The sequence below is a fragment of the Stegostoma tigrinum genome, chromosome 9 (assembly GCF_030684315.1).
Source record: "Stegostoma tigrinum isolate sSteTig4 chromosome 9, sSteTig4.hap1, whole genome shotgun sequence".
Taxonomy (NCBI): Eukaryota; Metazoa; Chordata; class Chondrichthyes; order Orectolobiformes; family Stegostomatidae; genus Stegostoma; species Stegostoma tigrinum.
This window is the reverse complement of record NC_081362.1, coordinates 30,659,528-30,686,025: the sequence shown is the minus strand read 5'-3', so window position 1 is coordinate 30,686,025 and position 26,498 is coordinate 30,659,528. Positions and strand designations below refer to the sequence as shown.

General features: G+C 46.8%; 1 protein-coding gene across 5 annotated transcripts in view; it reads right to left on the bottom strand.

The window, feature by feature from the left end:
* The window catches only part of dop1a (DOP1 leucine zipper like protein A), a 626,666-nt gene that overhangs the window by 535,324 nt on the left and 64,844 nt on the right, over positions 1-26,498 (bottom strand). For 4 of the 5 annotated variants that reach the window (XM_059648463.1, XM_059648464.1, XM_059648466.1 and 1 more), the window contains 2 exons: positions 24,901-25,082; positions 20,531-20,701 (listed from right to left, as the gene is read on the bottom strand). In XM_059648463.1, the coding sequence (XP_059504446.1) occupies positions 20,531-20,701; positions 24,901-25,082 (353 nt within the window). The remainder of the gene's footprint in view (positions 1-20,530; positions 20,702-24,900; positions 25,083-26,498) is intronic. The other variant, XM_059648467.1, reaches the window with a different exon arrangement.

Sequence of the window (26,498 nt, the reverse complement as noted above, 5' to 3'; positions counted from 1 at the left end):
TCTCTCTTACGCGCGCGCACTCTCTCTCTCTTACGCGCGCGCACTCTCTCTCTCTTACGCGCGCGCACTCTCTCTCTCTATTGCGCGCGCACTCTCTCTCTCTATTACGCACGCACTCTCTCTCTCTATTACGCACACACTCTCTCTCTATTACGCACAAACTCTCTCTCTCTCTATTACGCACACACACACACACTCTCTCTCTATTACGCACACACTCTCTCTCTCTCTATTACGCACACACAATCTCTCTCTATTACGCACAAACTCTCTCTCTCTCTATTACGCGCACACTCTCTCTCTCTCTATTACGCGCACACTCTCTCTCTCTCTATTACGCACACAATCTCTCTCTATTACGCGCACACTCTCTCTCTATTACGCACACACTCTCTCTCTATTACGCACACACTCTCTCTCTCTCTATTACGCACACAATCTCTCTCTATTACGCACACACTCTCTCTCTATTACGAACACACTCTCTCTCTATTACGCACAAACTCTCTCTCTCTCTATTACGCGCACACACACACACTCTCTCTCTATTACGCACACACTCTCTCTCTCTCTATTACGCACACACTCTCTCTCTCTCTATTACGCACACACAATCTCTCTCTATTACGCACACACTCTCTCTCTATTACGCGCGCACTCTCTCTCTCTATTGCGCGCGCACTCTCTCTCTCTATTGCGCGCGCACTCTCTCTCTCTATTGCGCGCGCACTCTCTCTCTCTATTGCGCGCGCACTCTCTCTCTCTATTACGCACGCACTCTCTCTCTATTACGCACACACTCTCTCTCTATTACGCACAAACTCTCTCTCTCTCTATTACGCGCACACTCTCTCTCTCTCTATTACGCACACAATCTCTCTCTATTACGCACACACAATCTCTCTCTATTACGCACACACTCTCTCTCTATTACGCACAAACTCTCTCTCTCTCTATTACGCGCACACTCTCTCTCTCTCTATTACGCACACAATCTCTCTCTATTACGCACACACTCTCTCTCTATTACGCACACACTCTCTCTCTATTACGCACACACTCTCTCTCTATTACGCACAAACTCTCTCTCTCTCTATTACGCTCACACACACACACTCTCTCTCTATTACGCACACACTCTCTCTCTATTACGCACACACTCTCTCTCTATTACGCACACACTCTCTCTCTATTACGCACAAACTCTCTCTCTCTCTATTACGCGCACACACACACTCTCTCTCTATTACGCACACACTCTCTCTCTCTCTATTACGCACACACAATCTCTCTCTATTACGCACACACTCTCTCTCTATTACGCACACACTCTCTCTCTATTACGCGCACACTCTCTCTCTATTACGCGCACACTCTCTCTCTATTACGCGCACACTCTCTCTCTATTACGCGCACACTCTCTCTCTCTATTACGCGCACACTCTCTCTCTATTACGCACACACTCTCTCTCTATTACGCACAAACTCTCTCTCTCTCTATTACGCGCACACACACACACACTCTCTCTCTATTACGCACACACTCTCTCTCTATTTCTCACACACAATCTCTCTCTATTACGCACACACTCTCTCTCTATTACGCACACACTCTCACTCTCTATCGCGCGCTCTCACTCTCTATCGCGCGCGCGCTCTCACTCTCTATCGCGCGCTCTCACTCTCTATCGCGCGCGCACTCTCTCTCTCTATTGCGCACACACTCTCTCTCTATTACGCACAAACTCTCTCTCTCTCTATTACGCGCACACTCTCTCTCTCTCTATTACGCACACAATCTCTCTCTATTACGCACACACTCTCTCTCTATTAAGCACAAACTCTCTCTCTCTCTCTATTACGCGCACACTCTCTCTCTCTCTATTACGCACACACTCTCTCTCTATTACGCACACACTCTCTCTCTATTACGCACACACTCTCTCTCTATTACGCACACACTCTCTCTCTATTACGCACACACTCTCTCTCTATTACGCGCAAACTCTCTCTCTCTATTACGCGCACACTCTCTCTCTCTCTATTACGCACACAATCTCTCTCTATTACGCACACACTCTCTCTCTATTACGCACACACTCTCTCTCTATTACGCACAAACTCTCTCTCTCTCTATTACGCGCACACACACACACTCTCTCTCTATTACGCGCACACTCTCTCTCTCTATTACGCGCACACACACACACACTCTCTCTATTACGCACACACTCTCTCTCTCTCTATTACGCACACACAATCTCTCTCTATTACGCACACACTCTCTCTCTATTACGCACACACTCTTTCTCTCTTACGCGCGCGCACTCTCTCTCTCTATTGCGCGCGCACTCTCTCTCTCTATTGCGCGCGCACTCTCTCTCTCTATTGCGCGCGCACTCTCTCTCTCTATTGCGCGCGCACTCTCTCTCTCTATTGCGCGCGCACTCTCTCTCTCTATTGCGCGCGCACTCTCTCTCTCTATTGCGCGCGCACTCTCTCTCTCTATTGCGCGCGCACTCTCTCTCTCTATTGCGCGCGCACTCTCTCTCTCTATTGCGCGCGCACTCTCTCTCTCTATTGCGCGCGCACTCTCTCTCTCTATTGCGCGCGCACTCTCTCTCTCTATTACGCACGCACTCTCTCTCTATTACGCACACACTCTCTCTCTATTACGCACAAACTCTCTCTCTCTCTATTACGCGCACACTCTCTCTCTATTACGCACACACAATCTCTCTCTATTACGCACACACTCTCTCTCTATTACGCACTCTCTCTCTCTCTATTACGCGCACACTCTCTCTCTCTCTATTACGCGCACACTCTCTCTCTCTATTACGCGCACACTCTCTCTCTCTATTACGCGCACACTCTCTCTCTCTATTACGCACACAATCTCTCTCTAGTACGCACACACTCTCTCTCTATTACGCACACACTCTCTCTCTATTACGCACACACTCTCTCTCTATTACGCACAAACTCTCTCTCTCTCTATTACGCGCACACACACACACTCTCTCTCTATTACGCACACACTCTCTCTCTCTCTATTACGCACACACACTCTCTCTCTGTTACGCACACACTCTCTCTCTATTACGCACAAACTCTCTCTCTATTACGCGCACACACACACTCTCTCTCTATTACGCACACACTCTCTCTCTCTCTATTACGCACACACAATCTCTCTCTATTACGCACACACTCTCTCTATTACGCACACACTCTCTCTCTATTACGCGCAAACTCTCTCTCTCTCTATTACGCACACACTCTCTCTCTCTCTATTACGCACACACTCTCTCTCTCTCTATTACGCACACACTCTCTCTCTCTCTATTACGCACACACTCTCTCTCTCTCTATTACGCACACAATCTCTCTCTATTACGCACACACTCTCTCTCTATTACGCACACACTCTCTCTCTATTACGCACAAACTCTCTCTCTCTCTATTACGCGCACACACACACACTCTCTCTCTATTACGCGCACACTCTCTCTCTCTCTATTACGCGCACACACACACACTCTCTCTATTACGCACACACTCTCTCTCTCTCTATTACGCACACACTCTCTCTCTCTCTATTACGCACACACTCTCTCTCTCTCTATTACGCACACAATCTCTCTCTATTACGCACACACTCTCTCTCTATTACGCACACACTCTCTCTCTATTACGCACAAACTCTCTCTCTCTCTATTACGCGCACACACACACACTCTCTCTCTATTACGCGCACACTCTCTCTCTCTCTATTACGCGCACACACACACACTCTCTCTCTATTACGCACACACTCTCTCTCTCTATTACGCACACACAATCTCTCTCTATTACGCACACACTCTCTCTCTATTACGCACACACTCTCTCTCTCTTACGCGCGCGCACTCACTCTCTCTCTCTATTGCGCGCGCACTCTCTCTCTCTATTGCGCGCGCACTCTCTCTCTCTATTACGCACGCACTCTCTCTCTATTACGCACACACTCTCTCTCTATTACGCACAAACTCTCTCTCTCTCTATTACGCGCACACTCTCTCTCTCTCTATTACGCACACAATCTCTCTCTATTACGCACACACAATCTCTCTCTATTACGCACACACTCTCTCTCTATTACGCACAAACTCTCTCTCTCTCTATTACGCGCACACTCTCTCTCTCTCTATTACGCGCACACTCTCTCTCTCTCTATTACGCGCACACTCTCTCTCTCTCTATTACGCACACAATCTCTCTCTTTTACGCACACACTCTCTCTCTATTACGCACACACTCTCTCTCTATTACGCACAAACTCTCTCTCTCTCTATTACGCGCACACACACACACTCTCTCTCTATTACGCACACACTCTCTCTCTCTCTATCACGCACACACAATCTCTCTCTATTACGCACACACTCTCTCTCTATTACGCACACACTCTCTCTCTATTACGCGCAAACTCTCTCTCTCTCTATTACGCGCACACTCTCTCTCTCTCTATTACGCACTCTCTCTCTCTCTATTACGCACACACTCTCTCTCTATTACGCACACACTCTCTCTCTATTACGCACACACTCTCTCTCTATTACGCACACACTCTCTCTCTATTACGCACAAACTCTCTCTCTCTCTATTACGCGCACACACACACACTCTCTCTCTATTACGCGCACACTCTCTCTCTATTACGCACACACTCTCTCTCTCTATTACGCACACACAATCTCTCTCTATTACGCACACACTCTCTCTCTATTACGCACACACTCTCTCTCTATTACGCACACACTCTCTCTATTACGCGCAAACTCTCTCTCTCTCTATTACGCGCACACTCTCTCTCTCTATTACGCGCACACTCTCTCTCTCTCTATTACGCGCACACTCTCTCTCTATTACGCGCAAACTCTCTCTCTATTACGCGCAAACTCTCTCTCTCTCTATTACGCGCACACTCTCTCTCTCTCTATTACGCGCACACTCTCTCTCTCTCTATTACGCGCACAATCTCTCTCTATTACGCGCACACTCTCTCTCTTACGCACACGCACTCTCTCTCTCTTACGCGCGCGCACTCTCTTACGCGCGCTCACTCTCTCTCCCTTACGCGCGCGCACTCTCTCTCTTACGCGCACACACACACTCTCTTACGCGCGCGCACTCTCTCTCTCTTACGCGCGCGCACTCTCTCTCTCTTACGCGCGCGCACTCTCTCTCTCTTACGCGCGCGCACTCTCTCTCTCTTACGCGCGCGCACTCTCTCTCTCTTACGCGCGCGCACTCTCTCTCTCTTACGCGCGCGCACTCTCTCTCTCTCTTACACGCGCGCACTCTCTCTCTTACGCGCGCGCACTCTCTCTCTCTATTGCGCGCGCACTCTCTCCCTCTATTACGCGCGCACTCTCTCTCTATTACGCACAAACTCTCTCTCTCTCTATTACGCACACACACACACACTCTCTCTCTATTACGCACACACTCTCTCTCTCTCTATTACGCACACACAATCTCTCCCTATTACGCACAAACTCTCTCTCTCTCTCTCTCTATTACGCGCACACTCTCTCTCTCTCTATTACGCACACACTCTCTCTCTCTCTATTACGCACACAATCTCTCTCTATTACGCACACAATCTCTCTCTATTACGCACACACTCTCTCTCTATTACGCACACACTCTCTCTCTATTACGCGCAAACTCTCTCTCTCTCTATTACGCACACAATCTCTCTCTATTACGCACACACTCTCTCTCTATTACGCACACACTCTCTCTCTATTACGCACACACTCTCTCTCTATTACGCACACACTCTCTCTCTATTACGCACACACTCTCTCTCTATTACGCACACACTCTCTCTCTATTACGCACAAACTCTCTCTCTCTCTATTACGCGCACACACACACTCTCTCTCTATTACGCACACACTCTCTCTCTCTATTACGCACACACAATCTCTCTCTATTACGCACACACTGTCTCTCTATTACGCGCACACTCTCTCTCTCTCTATTACGCACACACTCTCTATTACGCACACACTCTCTCTCTATTACGCACAAACTCTCTCTCTCTCTATTACGCGCACACACACACACTCTCTCTCTATTACGCACACACTCTCTCTCTATTACGCACACACAATCTCTCTCTATTACGCACACACTCTCTATTACGCACACACTCTCTCTCTATTACGCGCAAACTCTCTCTCTCTATTACGCGCACACTCTCTCTCTCTCTATTACGCGCACACTCTCTCTCTCTCTATTACGCGCACACTCTCTCTCTCTCTATTACGCACACACTCTCTCTCTATTACGCACACACTCTCTCTCTATTACGCACACACTCTCTCTCTATTACGCACAAACTCTCTCTATTACGCGCACACACACACTCTCTCTCTATTACGCACACACTCTCTCTCTCTCTATTACGCACACACAATCTCTCTCTATTACGCACACACTCTCTCTCTATTACGCACACACTCTCTCTCTATTACGCGCACACTCTCTCTCTCTATTACGCGCACAATCTCTCTCTATTACGCACACACTCTCTATTAAGCACACACTCTCTCTCTATTACGCACACACTCTCTCTCTATTACGCACAAACTCTCTCTCTCTCTATTACGCGCACACACACACACTCTCTCTCTATTACGCACACACTCTCTCTCTATTACGCACAAACTCTCTCTCTATTACGCACACACTCTCTCTCTATTACGCACAAACTCTCTCTCTCTCTATTACGCGCACACACACACACTCTCTCTCTCTATTACGCGCACACTCTCTCTCTCTATTACGCGCACACACACACACTCTCTCTATTACGCACACACTCTCTCTCTCTCTATTACGCACACACTCTCTCTCTCTCTATTACGCACACACAATCTCTCTCTATTACGCGCACACTCTCTCTCTCTCTATTACGCGCACACTCTCTCTCTCTCTATTACGCGCACACTCTCTCTCTCTCTATTACGCGCACACTCTCTCTCTCTCTATTACGCGCACACTCTCTCTCTCTCTATTACGCGCACACTCTCTCTCTCTCTATTACGCGCACAATCTCTCTCTATTACGCGCACACTCTCTCTATTACGCGCACACTCTCTCTCTTACGCGCGCGCACTCTCTCTCTCTTACGCGCGCGCACTCTCTCTCTCTTACGCGCGCGCACTCTCTCTCTCTTACGCGCGCGCACTCTCTCTCTCTTACGCGCGCGCACTCTCTCTCTCTTACGCGCGCGCACTCTCTCTCTCTTACGCGCGCGCACTCTCTCTTACGCGCGCGCACTCTCTCTTACGCGCGCGCACTCTCTCTTACGCGCGCGCACTCTCTCTCTCTTACGCGCGCGCACTCTCTCTCTCTTACGCGCGCGCACTCTCTCTCTCTTACGCGAGCGCACTCTCTCTCTTACGCGCGCGCACTCTCTCTCTCTTACGCGCGCGCACTCTCTCTCTCTTACGCGCGCGCACTCTCTCTCTTACGCGCGCGCACTCTCTCTCTCTTACGCGCGCGCACTCTCTCTCTCTCTTACGCGCGCGCACTCTCTCTCTCTATTGCGCGCGCACTCTCTCTCTCTATTACGCACACACTCTCTCTCTATTACGCACACACACACACACTCTCTCTCTATTACGCACACACAATCTCTCTCTATTACGCACAAACTCTATCTCTCTCTATTACGCGCACACTCTCTCTCTATTACGCGCACACTCTCTCTCTCTCTATTACGCACACACAATCTCTCTCTATTACGCACACACTCTCTCTCTATTACGCGCACACTCTCTCTCTATTACGCGCACACTCTCTCTCTCTCTATTACGTGCACAATCTCTCTCTATTACGCGCAAACTCTCTCTCTATTACGCGCACAATCTCTCTCTATTACGCGCACACTCTCTCTCTTACGCGCGCGCACTCTCTCTCTCTTACGCGCACACGCACTCTCTTACGCGCGCGCACTCTCTCTCTCTTACGCGCACACGCACTCTCTTACGCGCGCGCACTCTCTCTCTCTTACGCGCGCGCACTCTCTTACGCGCGCTCACTCTCTCTCTCTTACGCGCACACGCACTCTCTTACGCGCGCGCACTCTCTCTCTCTTACGCGCGCGCACTCTCTCTCTCTTACGCGCGCGCACTCTCTCTCTCTTACGCGCGCGCACTCTCTCTCTCTTACGCGCGCGCACTCTCTCTCTCTTACGCGCGCGCACTCTCTCTCTCTTACGCGCGCGCACTCTCTCTCTCTTACGCGCGCGCACTCTCTCTCTCTTACGCGCGCGCACTCTCTCTCTCTTACGCGCGCGCACTCTCTCTCTCTTACGCGCGCGCACTCTCTCTCTCTTACGCGCGCGCACTCTCTCTCTCTTACGCGCGCGCACTCTCTCTCTCTTACGCGCGCGCACTCTCTCTCTCTTACGCGCGCGCACTCTCTCTCTCTTACGCGCGCGCACTCTCTCTCTATTGCGCGCGCACTCTCTCTCTCTATTACGCGCGCACTCTCTCTCTATTACGCACAAACTCTCTCTCTCTCTATTACGCTCACACACACACTCTCTCCCTATTACGCACAAACTCTCTCTCTCTCTATTACGCGCACACTCTCTCTCTATTACGCGCACACTCTCTCTCTCTATTACGCACACAATCTCTCTCTATTACGCGCACACTCTCTCTCTATTACGCGCACACTCTCTCTCTATTACGCGCACACTCTCTCTCTCTCTATTACGCGCACACTCTCTCTCTCTCTATTACGCGCACACTCTCTCTCTCTCTATTACGCACACACTCTCTCTCTATTACGCACACACTCTCTCTCTATTACGCACACACTCTCTCTCTATTACGCACAAACTCTCTCTCTCTCTATTACGCGCACACACACACTCTCTCTCTATTACGCACACACTCTCTCTCTATTACGCACACACTCTCTCTCTATTACGCACACACTCTCTCTCTATTACGCACACACTCTCTCTCTCTCTATTACGCACACACTCTCTCTCTATTACGCACACACTCTCTCTCTATTACGCACACACTCTCTCTCTATTACGCACAAACTCTCTCTCTCTCTATTACGCGCACACACACACTCTCTCTCTATTACGCACACACTCTCTCTCTATTACGCACACACTCTCTCTCTATTACGCGCACACTCTCTCTCTATTACGCGCACACTCTCTCTCTATTACGCGCAAACTCTCTCTCTCTCTATTACGCGCACTCTCTCTCTCTATTACGCGCACATTCATCTCTATTACGCACACACTCTCTCTCTATTACGCGCAAACTCTCTCTCTCTCTATTACGCGCACACTCTCTCTCTCTCTATTACGCGCACACTCTCTCTCTATTACGCGCACACTCTCTCTCTATTACGCGCAAACTCTCTCTCTCTTACGCGCGCGCACTCTCTCTCTCTTACGCGCGCGCACTCTCTCTCTCTTACGCGCGCGCACTCTCTCTCTCTTACGCGCGCGCACTCTCTCTCTCTTACGCGCGCGCACTCTCTCTCTCTTACGCGCGCGCACTCTCTCTCTCTTACGCGCGCGCACTCTCTCTCTCTTACGCGCGCGCACTCTCTCTCTCTTACGCGCGCGCACTCTCTCTCTCTTACGCGCGCGCACTCTCTCTCTCTTACGCGCGCGCACTCTCTCTCTCTTACGCGCGCGCACTCTCTCTCTCTTACGCGCGCGCACTCTCTCTCTCTTACGCGCGCGCACTCTCTCTCTCTTACGCGCGCGCACTCTCTCTCTCTTACGCGCGCGCACTCTCTCTCTCTTACGCGCGCGCACTCTCTCTCTCTTACGCGCGCGCACTCTCTCTCTCTTACGCGCGCGCACTCTCTCTCTCTTACGCGCGCGCACTCTCTCTCTCTTACGCGCGCGCACTCTCTCTCTCTTACGCGCGCGCACTCTCTCTCTCTTACGCGCGCGCACTCTCTCTCTCTTACGCGCGCGCACTCTCTCTCTCTTACGCGCGCGCACTCTCTCTCTCTTACGCGCGCGCACTCTCTCTCTCTTACGCGCGCGCACTCTCTCTCTCTTACGCGCGCGCACTCTCTCTCTCTTACGCGCGCGCACTCTCTCTCTCTTACGCGCGCGCACTCTCTCTCTCTTACGCGCGCGCACTCTCTCTCTCTTACGCGCGCGCACTCTCTCTCTCTTACGCGCGCGCACTCTCTCTCTCTTACGCGCGCGCACTCTCTCTCTCTTACGCGCGCGCACTCTCTCTCTCTTACGCGCGCGCACTCTCTCTCTCTTACGCGCGCGCACTCTCTCTCTCTTACGCGCGCGCACTCTCTCTCTCTTACGCGCGCGCACTCTCTCTCTCTTACGCGCGCGCACTCTCTCTCTCTTACGCGCGCGCACTCTCTCTCTCTTACGCGCGCGCACTCTCTCTCTCTTACGCGCGCGCACTCTCTCTCTCTTACGCGCGCGCACTCTCTCTCTCTTACGCGCGCGCACTCTCTCTCTCTTACGCGCGCGCACTCTCTCTCTCTTACGCGCGCGCACTCTCTCTCTCTTACGCGCGCGCACTCTCTCTCTCTTACGCGCGCGCACTCTCTCTCTCTTACGCGCGCGCACTCTCTCTCTCTTACGCGCGCGCACTCTCTCTCTCTTACGCGCGCGCACTCTCTCTCTCTTACGCGCGCGCACTCTCTCTCTCTTACGCGCGCGCACTCTCTCTCTCTTACGCGCGCGCACTCTCTCTCTCTTACGCGCGCGCACTCTCTCTCTCTTACGCGCGCGCACTCTCTCTCTCTTACGCGCGCGCACTCTCTCTCTCTTACGCGCGCGCACTCTCTCTCTCTTACGCGCGCGCACTCTCTCTCTCTTACGCGCGCGCACTCTCTCTCTCTTACGCGCGCGCACTCTCTCTCTCTTACGCGCGCGCACTCTCTCTCTCTTACGCGCGCGCACTCTCTCTCTCTTACGCGCGCGCACTCTCTCTCTCTTACGCGCGCGCACTCTCTCTCTCTTACGCGCGCGCACTCTCTCTCTCTTACGCGCGCGCACTCTCTCTCTCTTACGCGCGCGCACTCTCTCTCTCTTACGCGCGCGCACTCTCTCTCTCTTACGCGCGCGCACTCTCTCTCTCTTACGCGCGCGCACTCTCTCTCTCTTACGCGCGCGCACTCTCTCTCTCTTACGCGCGCGCACTCTCTCTCTCTTACGCGCGCGCACTCTCTCTCTCTTACGCGCGCGCACTCTCTCTCTCTTACGCGCGCGCACTCTCTCTCTCTTACGCGCGCGCACTCTCTCTCTCTTACGCGCGCGCACTCTCTCTCTCTTACGCGCGCGCACTCTCTCTCTCTTACGCGCGCGCACTCTCTCTCTCTTACGCGCGCGCACTCTCTCTCTCTTACGCGCGCGCACTCTCTCTTACGCGCGCGCACTCTCTTACGCGCGCGCACTCTCTCTCTTACGCGCGCGCACTCTCTCTCTCTTACGCGCGCGCACTCTCTCTCTCTTACGCGCGCGCACTCTCTCTCTCTTACGCGCGCGCACTCTCTCTCTATTGCGCGCGCACTCTCTCTCTCTATTACGCACACACACACACACTCTCTCTCTATTACGCACACACAATCTCTCTCTATTATGCACAAATTCTCTCTCTCTCTATTACGCGCACACTCTCTCTCTATTACGCGCACACTCTCTCTCTCTCTATTACGCACACACAATCTCTCTCTATTACGCACACACTCTCTCTCTCTATTACGCACACACTCTCTCTCTCTATTACGCACACACTCTCTCTCTGTTACGCGCAAACTCTCTCACTCTCTATTACGCACACACTCTCTCTCTATTACGCACACACTCTCTCTCTATTACGCACAAACTCTCTCTCTCTATTACGCGCACACTCTCTCTCTCTCTATTACGCACACAATCTCTCTCTATTACGCACACACTCTCTCTCTATTACGCACACACTCTCTCTCTATTACGCACACACTCTCTCTCTATTACGCACACAATCTCTCTCTATTACGCACACACTCTCTCTATTACGCACACACTCTCTCTCTATTACGCACAAACTCTCTCTCTCTCTATTACGCGCACACACACACACTCTCTCTCTATTACGCACACACTCTCTCTCTCTCTCTATTACGCACACACAATCTCTCTCTATTACGCACACACTCTCTCTCTATTACGCGCAAACTCTCTCTCTCTCTATTACGCGCACACTCTCTCTCTCTCTATTACGCGCACACTCTCTCTCTCTCTATTACGCACACTCTCTCTCTATTACGCACAAACTCTCTCTCTATTACGCACAAACTCTCTCTCTCTCTATTACGCGCACACACACACACTCTCTCTCTATTACGCACACACTCTCTCTCTCTCTATTACGCACACACAATCTCTCTCTATTACGCACACACTCTCTCTCTATTACGCACACACTCTCTCTCTATTACGCGCAAACTCTCTCTCTCTCTATTACGCGCACACTCTCTCTCTCTCTATTACGCACACAATCTCTCTCTATTACGCACACACTCTCTCTCTATTACGCACACACTCTCTCTCTCTCTATTACGCACACACAATCTCTCTCTATTACGCACACACTCTCTCTCTATTACGCGCACACTCTCTCTCTATTACGCGCACACTCTCTCTCTATTACGCGCACACTCTCTCTCTCTCTATTACGCACACAATCTCTCTCTATTACGCACACACTCTCTCTCTATTACGCACACACTCTCTCTCTATTACGCACACACTCTCTCTCTCTTACGCACACACTCTCTCTCTCTTACGCACACACTCTCTCTCTCTTACGCGCGCGCACTCACTCTCTCTATCGCGCGCGCACTCTCTCTCTCTATCGCGCGCGCACTCTCTCTCTCTATTGCGCGCGCACTCTCTCTCTATTACGCACGCACTCTCTCTCTATTACGCACAAACTCTCTCTCTCTCTATTACGCGCACACTCTCTCTCTCTCTATTACGCACACAATCTCTCTCTATTACGCACACACAATCTCTCTCTATTACGCACACACAATCTCTCTCTATTACGCACAGTCTCTTTCTATTACGCACAAACTCTCTCTCTCTCTATTACGCGCACACTCTCTCTCTCTATTACGCGCACACTCTCTCTCTCTCTCTATTACGCACACAATCTCTCTCTATTACGCACACACTCTCTCTCTATTACGCACACACTCTCTCTCTATTACGCACACACTCTCTCTCTATTACGCACACACTCTCTCTCTATTACGCACACACTCTCTCTCTATTACGCACACACTCTCTCTCTATTACGCACACACTCTCTCTCTATTACGCACACACTCTCTCTCTATTACGCACACACTCTCTCTCTATTACGCACACACTCTCTCTCTCTCTATTACGCACACACTCTCTCTCTCTCTATTACGCGCACACACACACACTCTCTCTCTATTACGCACACACTCTCTCTATTACGCACAAACTCTCTCTCTCTCTATTACGCGCACACACACACACTCTCTCTCTATTACGCGCACACTCTCTCTCTATTACGCGCACACACACACACTCTCTCTCTATTACGCACACACTCTCTCTCTCTCTATTACGCACACACAATCTCTCTCTATTACGCACACACTCTCTCTCTATTACGCACACACTCTCTCTCTATTACGCGCAAACTCTCTCTCTCTCTATTACGCGCACTCTCTCTCTCTATTACGCGCACATTCATCTCTATTACGCACACACTCTCTCTCTATTACGCGCAAACTCTCTCTCTCTCTATTACGCGCACACTCTCTCTCTCTATTACGCGCACAATCTCTCTCTATTACGCGCACTCTCTCTCTCTTACGCGCGCGCACTCTCTCTCTCTTACGCGCGCGCACTCTCTCTCTCTTACGCGCGCGCACTCTCTCTCTCTTACGCGCGCGCACTCTCTCTCTCTTACGCGCGCGCACTCTCTCTCTCTTACGCGCGCGCACTCTCTCTCTCTTACGCGCGCGCACTCTCTCTCTCTTACGCGCGCGCACTCTCTCTCTCTTACGCGCGCGCACTCTCTCTTACGCGCGCGCACTCTCTCTCTTACGCGCGCGCACTCTCTCTCTCTTACGCGCGCGCACTCTCTCTCTCTTACGCGCGCGCACTCTCTCTCTCTTACGCGCGCGCACTCTCTCTCTCTCTTACGCGCGCGCACTCTCTCTCTCTATTGCGCGCGCACTCTCTCTCTCTATTACGCACACACTCTCTCTCTATTACGCACACACACACACACTCTCTCTCTATTACGCACACACAATCTCTCTCTATTACGCACAAATTCTCTCTCTCTCTATTACGCGCACACTCTCTCTCTATTACGCGCACACTCTCTCTCTCTCTATTACGCACACACAATCTCTCTCTATTACGCACACTCTCTCTCTCTATTACGCACACACTCTCTCTCTATTACGCGCAAACTCTCTCACTCTCTATTACGCACACACTCTCTCTCTATTACGCACACACTCTCTCTCTATTACGCACACACTCTCTCTCTATTACGCACAAACTCTCTCTCTCTATTACGCGCACACTCTCTCTCTCTCTATTACGCACACAATCTCTCTCTATTACGCACACACTCTCTCTCTATTACGCACACACTCTCTCTCTATTACGCGCAAACTCTCTCTCTCTCTATTACGCACACAATCTCTCTCTATTACGCACACACTCTCTCTCTATTACGCACACACTCTCTCTCTATTACGCACAAACTCTCTCTCTCTCTATTACGCGCACACACACACACTCTCTCTCTATTACGCACACACTCTCTCTCTATTACGCGCAAACTCTCTCTCTCTCTATTACGCGCACACTCTCTCTCTCTCTATTACGCGCACACTCTCTCTCTCTCTATTACGCACACACTCTCTCTATTACGCACACACTCACTCTCTATTACGCACAAACTCTCTCTCTCTCTATTACGCGCACACACACACACTCTCTCTCTATTACGCACACACTCTCTCTCTCTCTATTACGCACACACAATCTCTCTCTATTACGCACACACTCTCTCTCTATTACGCACACACTCTCTCTCTATTACGCACACACTCTCTCTCTCTCTATTACGCGCACACTCTCTCTCTCTCTATTACGCGCACACTCTCTCTCTATTACGCACACACTCTCTCTCTATTACGCACACACTCTCTCTCTATTACGCACACACTCTCTCTCTATTACGCACACACTCTCTCTCTCTATTACGCGCACACACACACACTCTCTCTCTATTACGCACACACTCTCTCTCTCTCTATTACGCACACACAATCTCTCTCTATTACGCACACACTCTCTCTCTATTACGCGCACACTCTCTCTCTATTACGCGCACACTCTCTCTCTATTACGCGCACACTCTCTCTCTATTACGCGCACACTCTCTCTCTATTACGCGCACACTCTCTCTCTCTCTATTACGCACACAATCTCTCTCTATTACGCACACACTCTCTCTCTATTACGCGCACACTCTCTCTCTCTCTATTACGCACACACTCTCTCTCTATTACGCACACACTCTCTCTCTATTACGCGCACACTCTCTCTCTCTCTATTACGCACACACTCTCTCTCTATTACGCACACACTCTCTCTCTCTTACGCGCGCGCACTCACTCTCTCTATCGCGCGCGCACTCACTCTCTCTATCGCGCGCGCACTCACTCTCTCTATCGCGCGCGCACTCACTCTCTCTATCGCGCGCGCACTCTCTCTCTCTATCGCGCGCGCACTCTCTCTCTCTATCGCGCGCGCACTCTCTCTCTCTATCGCGCGCGCACTCTCTCTCTCTATCGCGCGCGCACTCTCTCTATTGCGCGCGCACTCTCTCTCTCTATTGCGCGCGCACTCTCTCTCTATTACGCACGCACTCTCTCTCTATTACGCACAAACTCTCTCTCTATTACGCACAAACTCTCTTTCTCTCTATTACGCGCACACTCTCTCTCTCTCTATTACGCACACAATCTCTCTCTATTACGCACACAATCTCTCTCTATTACGCACACACAATCTCTCTCTATTACGCACACAGTCTCTTTCTATTACGCACAAACTCTCTCTCTCTCTATTACGCGCACACTCTCTCTCTCTATTACGCGCACACTCTCTCTCTCTCTCTATTACGCACACAATCTCTCTCTATTACGCACACACTCTCTCTCTATTACGCACACACTCTCTCTCTATTACGCACACACTCTCTCTCTATTACGCACACACTCTCTCTCTATTACGCACACACTCTCTCTCTCTCTATTACGCGCACACACACACACTCTCTCTCTATTACGCACACACTCTCTCTCTCTCTATTACGCACAAACTCTCTCTCTCTCTATTACGCGCACACACACACACTCTCTCTCTATTACGCGCACACTCTCTCTCTATTACGCGCACACACACACTCTCTCTCTATTACGCACACACTCTCTCTCTCTCTATTACGCACACACAATCTCTCTCTATTACGCACACACTCTCTCTCTATTACGCACACACTCTCTCTCTATTACGCGCAAACTCTCTCTCTCTCTATTACGCGCACACTCTCTCTCTCTCTATTACGCGCACAATCTCTCTCTATTACGCGCACACTCTCTCTCTATTACGCACACACTCTCTCTCTCTCTATTACGCGCACACTCTCTCTCTCTCTATTACGCGCACACTCTCTCTCTATTACGCACACACTCTCTCTCTATTACGCACACACTCTCTCTCTATTACGCGCAAACTCTCTCTCTCTCTATTACGCGCACACTCTCTCTCTCTCTATTACGCACACACTCTCTCTCTATTACGCACAAACTCTCTCTCTCTCTATTACGCGCACACACACACACTCTCTCTCTATTACGCACACACTCTCTCTCTCTATTACGCACACACAATCTCTCTCTATTACGCACACACTCGCTCTCTATTACGCACACACTCTCTCTCTATTACGCACACACTCTCTCTCTATTACGCACACACTCTCTCTCTATTACGCACACACTCTCTCTCTCTCTATTACGCACACACTCTCTCTCTATTACGCACACACTCTCTCTCTATTACGCACACACTCTCTCTCTATTACGCACACACTCTCTCTCTATTACGCACAAACTCTCTCTCTCTCTATTACGCGCACACACACACACTCTCTCTCTATTACGCACACACTCTCTCTCTCTCTATTACGCACACACAATCTCTCTCTATTACGCACACACTCTCTCTCTATTACGCACGCGCACTCTCTCTCTTACGCGCGCGCACTCTCTCTCTTACGCGCGCGCACTCTCTCTATTACGCGCGCGCACTCTCTCTATTGCGCGCGCACTCTCTCTATTGCGCGCGCACTCTCTCTATTGCGCGCGCACTCTCTCTCTCTATTGCGCGCGCACTCTCTCTCTCTATTACGCACGCACTCTCTCTCTCTATTACGCACGCACTCTCTCTCTATTACGCACGCACTCTCTCTCTATTACGCACGCACTCTCTCTCTCTCTATTACGCGCACACTCTCTCTCTCTATTACGCACACAATCTCTCTCTATTACGCACACACAATCTCTCTCTATTACGCACACACTCTCTCTCTATTACGCACAAACTCTCTCTCTCTCTATTACGCGCGCACTCTCTCTCTCTCTATTTATCCTCAAGTTAATGGTAAGGTCAAAGCCTTCACAACATTAACGTTATACCTTAATCACAGTTGTGCTAACTGAAGATTTTAGCATTGCCCAGCCCAGACAGGAAGGTCTTTATATAGGTCCCAAAACTTTTGTGGAAGGATCTCATATCTCCTGTATCTGCATGCAGTTGTATTCTCCCAGAAAACTCCAGTGACCATTGTTCATTTCAGACAGCAGTGATAATCGTCAGACATGGAACAGGTTACATATTTTTCTAGCCAGGGCAGGTTAAAGGCGAACAATGCTTCTTAGATTTATGACTAAGAATTCCACTGTCAGAAGACTTGAGACAGTCCCATTAGCTTTTCTGATCAACTCACATCTCTTCCAAGGTAACTATCATCATCTGTTCCCAACGTAACAACCCTACAACAGTAACCAGAAAAGTCTTCTACCATGACCTGCACAAGCAGCTACCAAAATGGTCAACTCTTTCTGGAAACCAGCACATATCTCAAACTCAACACTACTAATTCCAACTGAAGCAGAAAATTAGATTTAAGACCATCTCAAAGCATCCATACCCAAAGTATTGGCAAGTTTAGGATTCCTGGTTCAGGATTCTATTATGGCTAACATGCAGGTTCACTGGGCAGTTAGGAAGGCAAATTCAATGTTAGCATTCACTTTGAGAGGTCTGAATACAACAGCATGGATATACCGCTGAGGCTGTATAAGGCTGAAGCCAGATCACATTTGGAATATTGTGAACAATTTTGGGCCCAGTATCTAAGGAAGGCTGGTCTCGCAGGAAGCCCAGCAGACTCAACCATGACTGAACAGCAGGGCAGACTCGATGAGCTGAATGGCCTAATTCTGCTCCTACACCTTACGACCTTATATTCCTGTGCAGTAAAGTGATATACAGGCCATACTATATGCCAAAATTCTGCCCTGTGTTGTCTGTTAGACAAATCAAAGGCTGGATTGAATTAATGCTTCTTTCAGAATCAAACTATCACCCAAAAGGTAAATTCTTTAAAAGAAAATTACAATCCATGCATTGTTGCTGATAAACAGTAACAGCTTTGCACACATTCCACATGGGCCACTCCAGGCTTACACACAGTTGAAATCCACCCTTGAAGAAGTGACTGAAGACTGACTTCTCAATCAAATGAAATCAAGATGATATTGAAGGAGGAGAGAAGGAAATACAATAGCTTCTTCAAAAGAAACATTTTTGCCATATTAGATTAGTTACAAGTTCTAATGATCAAGCGACAAAAGCATGCTGCATGCTGAAAACTAACCTGAATTCTTCCAACATAACTGGTGCACAGCGCATGCAGAAAGGATACAAGTCCACAAAGTTGTGGGAGATGCAGGATCCTTCCATGAAGCCCTCCAAAACTATAATGTGACATGCATCCATGATACATAGACTGGTGAGGTCAAGGCTAAGTAGATTTCTCACGCATATCCTCTCCACGCCTACAGCAAACACAGTCTGACAATTATGTTCTTAAGATCTGGCCTGCTCAATCAACAGTGATGCAATTAAATTATTTACTGTGATGTACATGAGATCAGATCAGCAAATTAGAATAGCTTTTCTAAATCACTTCACAAGGCAGTTGAGAGTGAACCAAATTACTGCTGAAACCAAATCAGAAAATGATGGCAAGTTTCTTCCTTTTATGCCAAGTAGGAATTTTACAACAATGGAATAGCTTCATAATTATTATTACTAACACTAGTCTCTTTTATCAGACTTAAGTAAGTAAGTGAATTCAAATTCAAAAGAATTTGAACTAAATTCTCCGGATTATAATTCTGATAAAAATGTATCTACCGAAAGTAGTCACAGTTTCTACTGCCAAGGATGTTGTTAGGAGCTGTTGACTGATTACAGCATTCTCTAGAATACTAGTCCACTGACATAACCACCATGCTACTGTGTAATTTGCAGAAAAAGATAATTCAGCATCGCATCGTGGTGACAAGGAAACATGATAGGTATTGAAACTTGTACTATAACACCAGCTCCTGCCATCACAGGGAAATGTAACAGTGAACAATTTTAACACAAGGAAAATGAATTTCAATTTATTCTCCGTATGCTGATTCATCTTGGGTACATTGCTAATTTATTCAGAAAAGTTACAGATAAAGGAACGATTTTAAAAAATGAGCATTACTCAGTTACATATGAATTAACCTAAGGTATTTGGTTCAATGAACAGAATTGTCTTTACGTGACTGGTTCCAAAAGGATGCATGATTGACCCAAGGATGAATTTTAAAATGCCAACACAGCTGGGAGCAAATCTGATGGATGAAGAAGCTCTTAGGCATAACATAGAACCATGGAAAGTCTTATTTGCGTTGCTTGCGTTACTTTGTATTTATACATATGTAAACGATGCAATGTTAAAATTCACTATATAATAACTTTGGAACTTACTGCCCACAAAATTATACTCTATCTGCCATATATTAAGTTTAAAAATAATACTCACAAATACTAAAATATTTATATAATTTCTCACCACCTAACCATAATTAAACGCTTTGCATAATTTATTTAAAGTACAGGGATCAGTCAGCGCTGACTACATATTCAGCATTTATTTTCATTAGAAAGGCTTCTCAACTGAATATGTGTTACTCAGACATGAAACTGAAACAGTAACATTAAAATACCTGGATCATACATTGACAAGGACATTTTTATCATATTTAAATTCAGTTATCTACTCACCTGTCATAGTATTCAGAGCCTTCTTCTAGGCCAGGCAACACGCCTGTCAAGAGTCCTTGTAGTCCTGGCTTCAGAGTTTTACCCAGAGGCAAGAAATACACTTCGTATAAGCTCAACAGCACAGGCTTGACAGACATAGCCGCATTGACAAGAAGAGGGAAAAGGCCAGAGCTGAAGAAAGAATAATTTCCAAACATTCAAAAACAGTTTTCTAACACCTCTCCATAAGTCACCAACTGCTGTGTAAACATAATTTTACATTTACTCTCAGCCTACCTGTGCTTCAGTTAAACAGCTATTTTTCATTAGCGAGCCGAAAAACTGAAGATGATCAAGTGACTTCAATGCAGACAGCATTACAGCCAAATCAACATGTTAAATGAAGATATTAACATACTAATTGTTTCCACAACTGGAAAATTGATCCAATTCTGCCCATTCTCAATGCAGCTGGTGTTGTAAAGCCTCGATATACTTGACATCATTAATGGCCCTAAGAAGAAAACAGGCCTTTTCTTTTATAGCAATTGTTTTAACAGAGTGGCTTCAGAGGCCACAAAGAGTTAACCAGATCGCAGGGGTCTGAAATAATAATTAGCCCAGACTGGGTAGTGATAGCGGAAACCCCTCCCTAACAAAATAATTGGATTTCATTTTTTCCCTATTCCAAAGCAACATTACTGTTACAGTTTCATAAACATTGCACAAGACTGTACAGAAACCTTGGTATGCTTCCATACCATGGTCAATCTTCTGTAACCCATTTCATTGAGTGGCGATTTGCATGATTTTAGCACAAGTCCCCTGGTGGTGGTATCAAATGTCCTTGAGTGAAAGATTTGTCTTTGGGGCTTTTTTATCTCCATATATCTGATAGGGCAAGACAGCTACGATAGCTACATTTGGCCATAATTCCCTCAAGCACCAGCACTGGACTTCACTAATAACCACCATTAATGTGACCAATCATAATTGCTGCTCAACCTAATATTTCAATTAACCTGATCAAATGTTATGTCAGGACAGGTAAAACTTGAAGCCAAACCTTCTTAGCTAGACAGTGGTGCACCACCACTGTGACAAGCTGCTTTACCCACTTTAATAACTTAATAGTGAATTGACAGCCTCTTAAAGGGGCTTCTGCTCAGGTATAAATTATTTTCATTATCAACCTGTTTGGACATGGTGTGATACACCTTTGAAGCAGTTTGGATTGAATTAGGATCTTTTGGATCAGTGGTATGATGCTCCTTGAAAACAAATTTTGGCCTCAGTCATGCTCTGGGTGAAGAACTTTCTCCTCATCTCAGTCCTAAAAGGTTTATCCTTTAGTCTTAAACTATGACCTGGTTCTGAATTCCTCCTCCATCAGGAACATTCTTCTTGCATCTAACCTGTCTACTTCTGTAAGAATTTTATTGGTTTCTGTGAGATTTTCCTTTCATTCTTCTAAACTCCACTGAATATATTCCTAACTATCGCAACCTTTACTCTTACATCAGTCCTACTATCCTGGGAATCAATTTGGTAAACCTTTACAGCAAGAACATCCTCAGAACTGAGGAAGGGTCACTGGACCAAAAACGTTAACTCTGCTTTTTCCTTCACAGATGCTGCCAGACCTGCTGAGTTTCTCCAGAAAATTTGTTTGTGTTCCCAACTGCATTATACCCATTTACTCCTATCTGTCTGATTAATTTTATGCTGCAGCTATACAAAACTCTGGTGCGGCCGCACTTGAAGTATTGCGTACAGTTCTGGTCACCGCATTATAAGAAGGATGTGGAAGCTCTGGAAAGGGTGCAGAGGAGATTTACTAGGATGTTGCCTGATATGGAGGGAAGGTCTTAAGAGGAAAGGCTGAGAGACTTGAGGCTGTTTTCATTAGGGAGAAGAAGGTTGAGAGGTGACTTAATTGAAACATATAAAATAATCAGAGGGTTAGATAGGGTGGATAGGCAAAGCCTTTTTCCTAGGATGGTGACGGCGAGCACAAGGGGGCATAGCTTTAAATTGAGGGGTGAAAGATATAGGACAGATGTCAGAGGTGGTTTCTTTACTCAGAGTAGTAAGGGAATGGAAAGCTTTGCCTGCAACGGTAGTAGATTCGCCAACTTTAGGTACATTTAAGTCGTCATTGGATAAGCGTATGGACATACAGGGAATAGTGTAGGTTAGATGGGCTTCAGATGGGTATGACAGGTCGGCACAACATCGAGGGCCGAAGGGCCTGTACTGTGCTGTAATGTTCTATAATTAATCTACTTTGTTTCCAATCCTCTGTTCATTCAGGCACAAAGTCTTCAGGTTGGTCTTTCTCATGTCCCTTATCCCATTCCTACATTTTTTTTTTTAAGAACTGCGGCCTTGATAACCCTCCCCAACCACAGTTCAAATATCCCCCACACCCAGCATCAGTCCTGGTCCTGGCCAGTTTGTATTAATCCCACTTCCCCCATAACCAGTCCCAATGCCCCAAGAATTTGGAACTCTCCCCATCTCTCTAACCATTTATCCATCCATTATATCTTGTGATTTCTTCTCCGAATAGCACATGACACTGTTAGTAATCCTAAGATCAGAATCTTTGAGGTCCTACTTTTCAGCTTACTTCACGACTCCCTATATTTTGCTTTTAAGACCTACCCTTTTTTAACCTATGTCGTTGGTACCAATGTGCACCATGGCCACTGACTATTCACCCTATCCCTCCAGGATGTCTTGTAGCTACTCTGAAGCGTCCTTGACCCTGGCATCAGAGCAGCAGCATACCATTCTGGATTCTTTTTTGCGGCCTCAGAAACGCCGATCTATTCCCCTTACAATTAAATAATTATAACTATTGCATTCTCACACTTCTTGCTCCTTCCCTTTGCAGCAGAGCTAACCATGGTGCCATGAATTTGGCTGTTGCTATTTCCCACCCCCCCGAGAGGCCATTCCTCTCAACAGTATCCAAAGTGGTATGTCTGCTTTTCAGGGGAATATCCACAGGGAATTCCTGCATTGCCTGCCTAGTCCTTTTACTCTACCTGGTGGTCACTATTCCCTTTCAGCCTGCGGAGTCTTAGCCTATGACCAAGTCAAATCTGATCTTATTAATATCATTCTCCTCCCAGTTAATAACTTTGATTTCAGGCCCATTCTTGTTCTTTTCCATAACAATCTTGAATCTATAGAGTAATGATCGCTGTTGAAATATCACACATAGGTTTTACATTCAAATTACTTGCTTTACATGTAGGTTACTTCTGAAGCTATTCTTGCAGTAATCAGGAAAAACACACGCATGTCAAATTTCAAATGGTATACAAAATGTTTATGTTACACAAGAAAAGGGTGATGATTACATTGTAAAGTCAGCACAGGTTGACTGAGGCCATCAGTCCATTAAAAGGTTCTCTACCTCACAAACGATCTGCAACGTTCTGCATGAATTCCATCGCCGTGTGATGCAAGGTACACAGGGCATACATATCAGCGGCTGGCTAATTGAATCAAACACAATGTATCTTGAATTGCTCTTAATCAGCAGTGTACAGATCTTAAAAGGCAAAACAGCAGCAGTGTTCACAAGCTCCCATATAATTTAAAATAGGGCAAAACTTGAACATATTCCTTTTAAATGCAGAGAATGGATCTTTACATCTGCTAGCATGTCACTGTTCGCAAGAATAACTGAGTTATGATACAATCTCAACAGATTATCTTAAGTTTTCCACTAACTGGATGATGCTATCAGTCCGAAAAAAGTTCTCCATCTCACAAACAATCAGTTCTGTCAGAATTTAATTTCATATTGAAACAATATGTACCTTCGGTTGCCCTTAATAGGCAGAATAAAACATTGCTGATTAGTCCGCTAATTATCTTCGATAAGACTCTTCAATTTTGCAACACTTTCTGAACAATCTTAAGTATGCTATCAGGTACATGAACAACCAATAAAGATTATTAATTAGGTTTAAAACATAAATCACTTCCATTTGCTAAAAGTGACTTACTTTCATAAGCAGGGTCCCACTCTCTGCAAATAAATACAATAGATTTAAACCTTGTATATATATATTAATTATCCAAGAATTGAGAAAGCCTCTAAGTCCTGTTGATTTTTTCATGGTAACATCTTCGTCAATCAATATTGACTTGCCAACTAATAAAAACCTTCTAATTGTGTTACATAAATTGTGATAATCAGAAATCTGGCATTCTTCCTTTTATCCTGATAAGTAAAAGATGAAAAGTTTCATCAATATATCTCTTCTGTAATATGCATTCTGCTTATTTGGTGACCTATAACTGCTCACATTTCCACCTTTGAAGAGTGCAGTTTTTATCTCTTTTCTGAAAAGAACTAACATATAGCCCACCTGTATAAGAAAAGATCTTTGGCCAGCCTTTTAGAGCCAATAATTTTAAAGATGATCTCATAGGTTTCTAGTGCTTTACGATGAACACCACTGGGCAGTGCTGGGTGAAGACACTGGGCCAACCGCTTGCCAATAGTCAGTTTCTTTGGGACCACCTGGTATTTTGCATTGTTCTGTAAAACCTGTCAAATATATTAACATTGATAATCAGTTACAGAATATTCTATACGGAGACCACTAAAAGGGCTCGAGTTCAAATGTGCAGGACTGGACTGACGATTGTTTCTTGTTATAAAACTACTTTTCAAAATTTCCAATGACTCACAAATCATGAGTTTCACATATCACGAGCAAATTGTAAAAACAAGTACTTAAACTGAAATAACACCAGCAATGGCAGTGTGAAAATAATGGGAGTGATGAAGAATCTGTCCTAAGTTTGAAAACATCTGGGCAAGTCAACTTCCCCACAAGAGAATTTAGAAGAGAATGCTAGCTCTGAACACCTTATTAGGCTGTGAGGCAGCTTTAAAAAAACTTTTCTTTTAGGTGCAATATGATCTTTGCCTACCTGCCTTAAAACAAGACATAACATATCCAACCCAACACTTCTATGATCACAAGACATAGAAGTAGAAGTTCAACAATCAGCCTATCAAGTCTCAATGAGATTACAGTGTGATTTGATAATTCCCAACTCTACATTCCTCTCTTTTCAGTGATTTGTACATCAGGTCCAGTTCAATGTGTTTGTTGATGGAGTTCCTGTTGGATGTAAGTCAGTTTCTAAATGAATACCCTGGGTCGGTGTCACTAGTGAAAGGGACCATATGGATATAAAAACCAAGGAAAAGGTCAGTAATATGCAGTAAATAGCAGAACCCTCAGTGGCATCAATATATACAGGGATCTAGGCGTACAGATCTACAGTTCACTGAAAATGGTAAAACAAGTGGATAAGGTGGTCAAGAAGGCAAATAGCATGCTTGCCTTCATTAGTCAGGGCATAGCGTACAGAAATTGGCAAGTCATGTTGCAGTTGCATAGAACTTTAGTCAGGTCACATTTGTAATACTAATACTGGTGTACAATTCTGGTCACGACACCATAAGAATGATGTATTTTGCCACATGTGACAACAATAAATCAAATCAAATGGTTTGCCAGGACATTGCCCAGTTTGGAAGGTCTAGCTATGAGAAGAGTTTAGACAAACTTGGCTTGTTTTCACTTGACTGTCAAAGGACGAGGTGCAACCTAACAGAAGGTTACAGAACAGACATAATGTCATGAATAAAAGAACGACAAGAGTAAGATTAGGGCCTGTCAAGGACAGTAGTCAGAAGTGGTGTGTGGAGTCTGAAGAGATAGGAGTGGCGTCAAATGAATATTTTTCATCAGTATTCACACATGAAAAAGACAATGCTGTCGAGGAGAATACTGAGATACAGGCTATTAGACTAGATGCGATTGAGGTTCATAAGGAAGAGGTGTTAGCAATTCTGCAAAGTGTGGAAATAGATAAGTCCCCTGGGCCAGATGGGATTTATCCTAGGATTCTCTGGGAAGCTAAGGATAAGATTGCAGAGCCTTTGGCT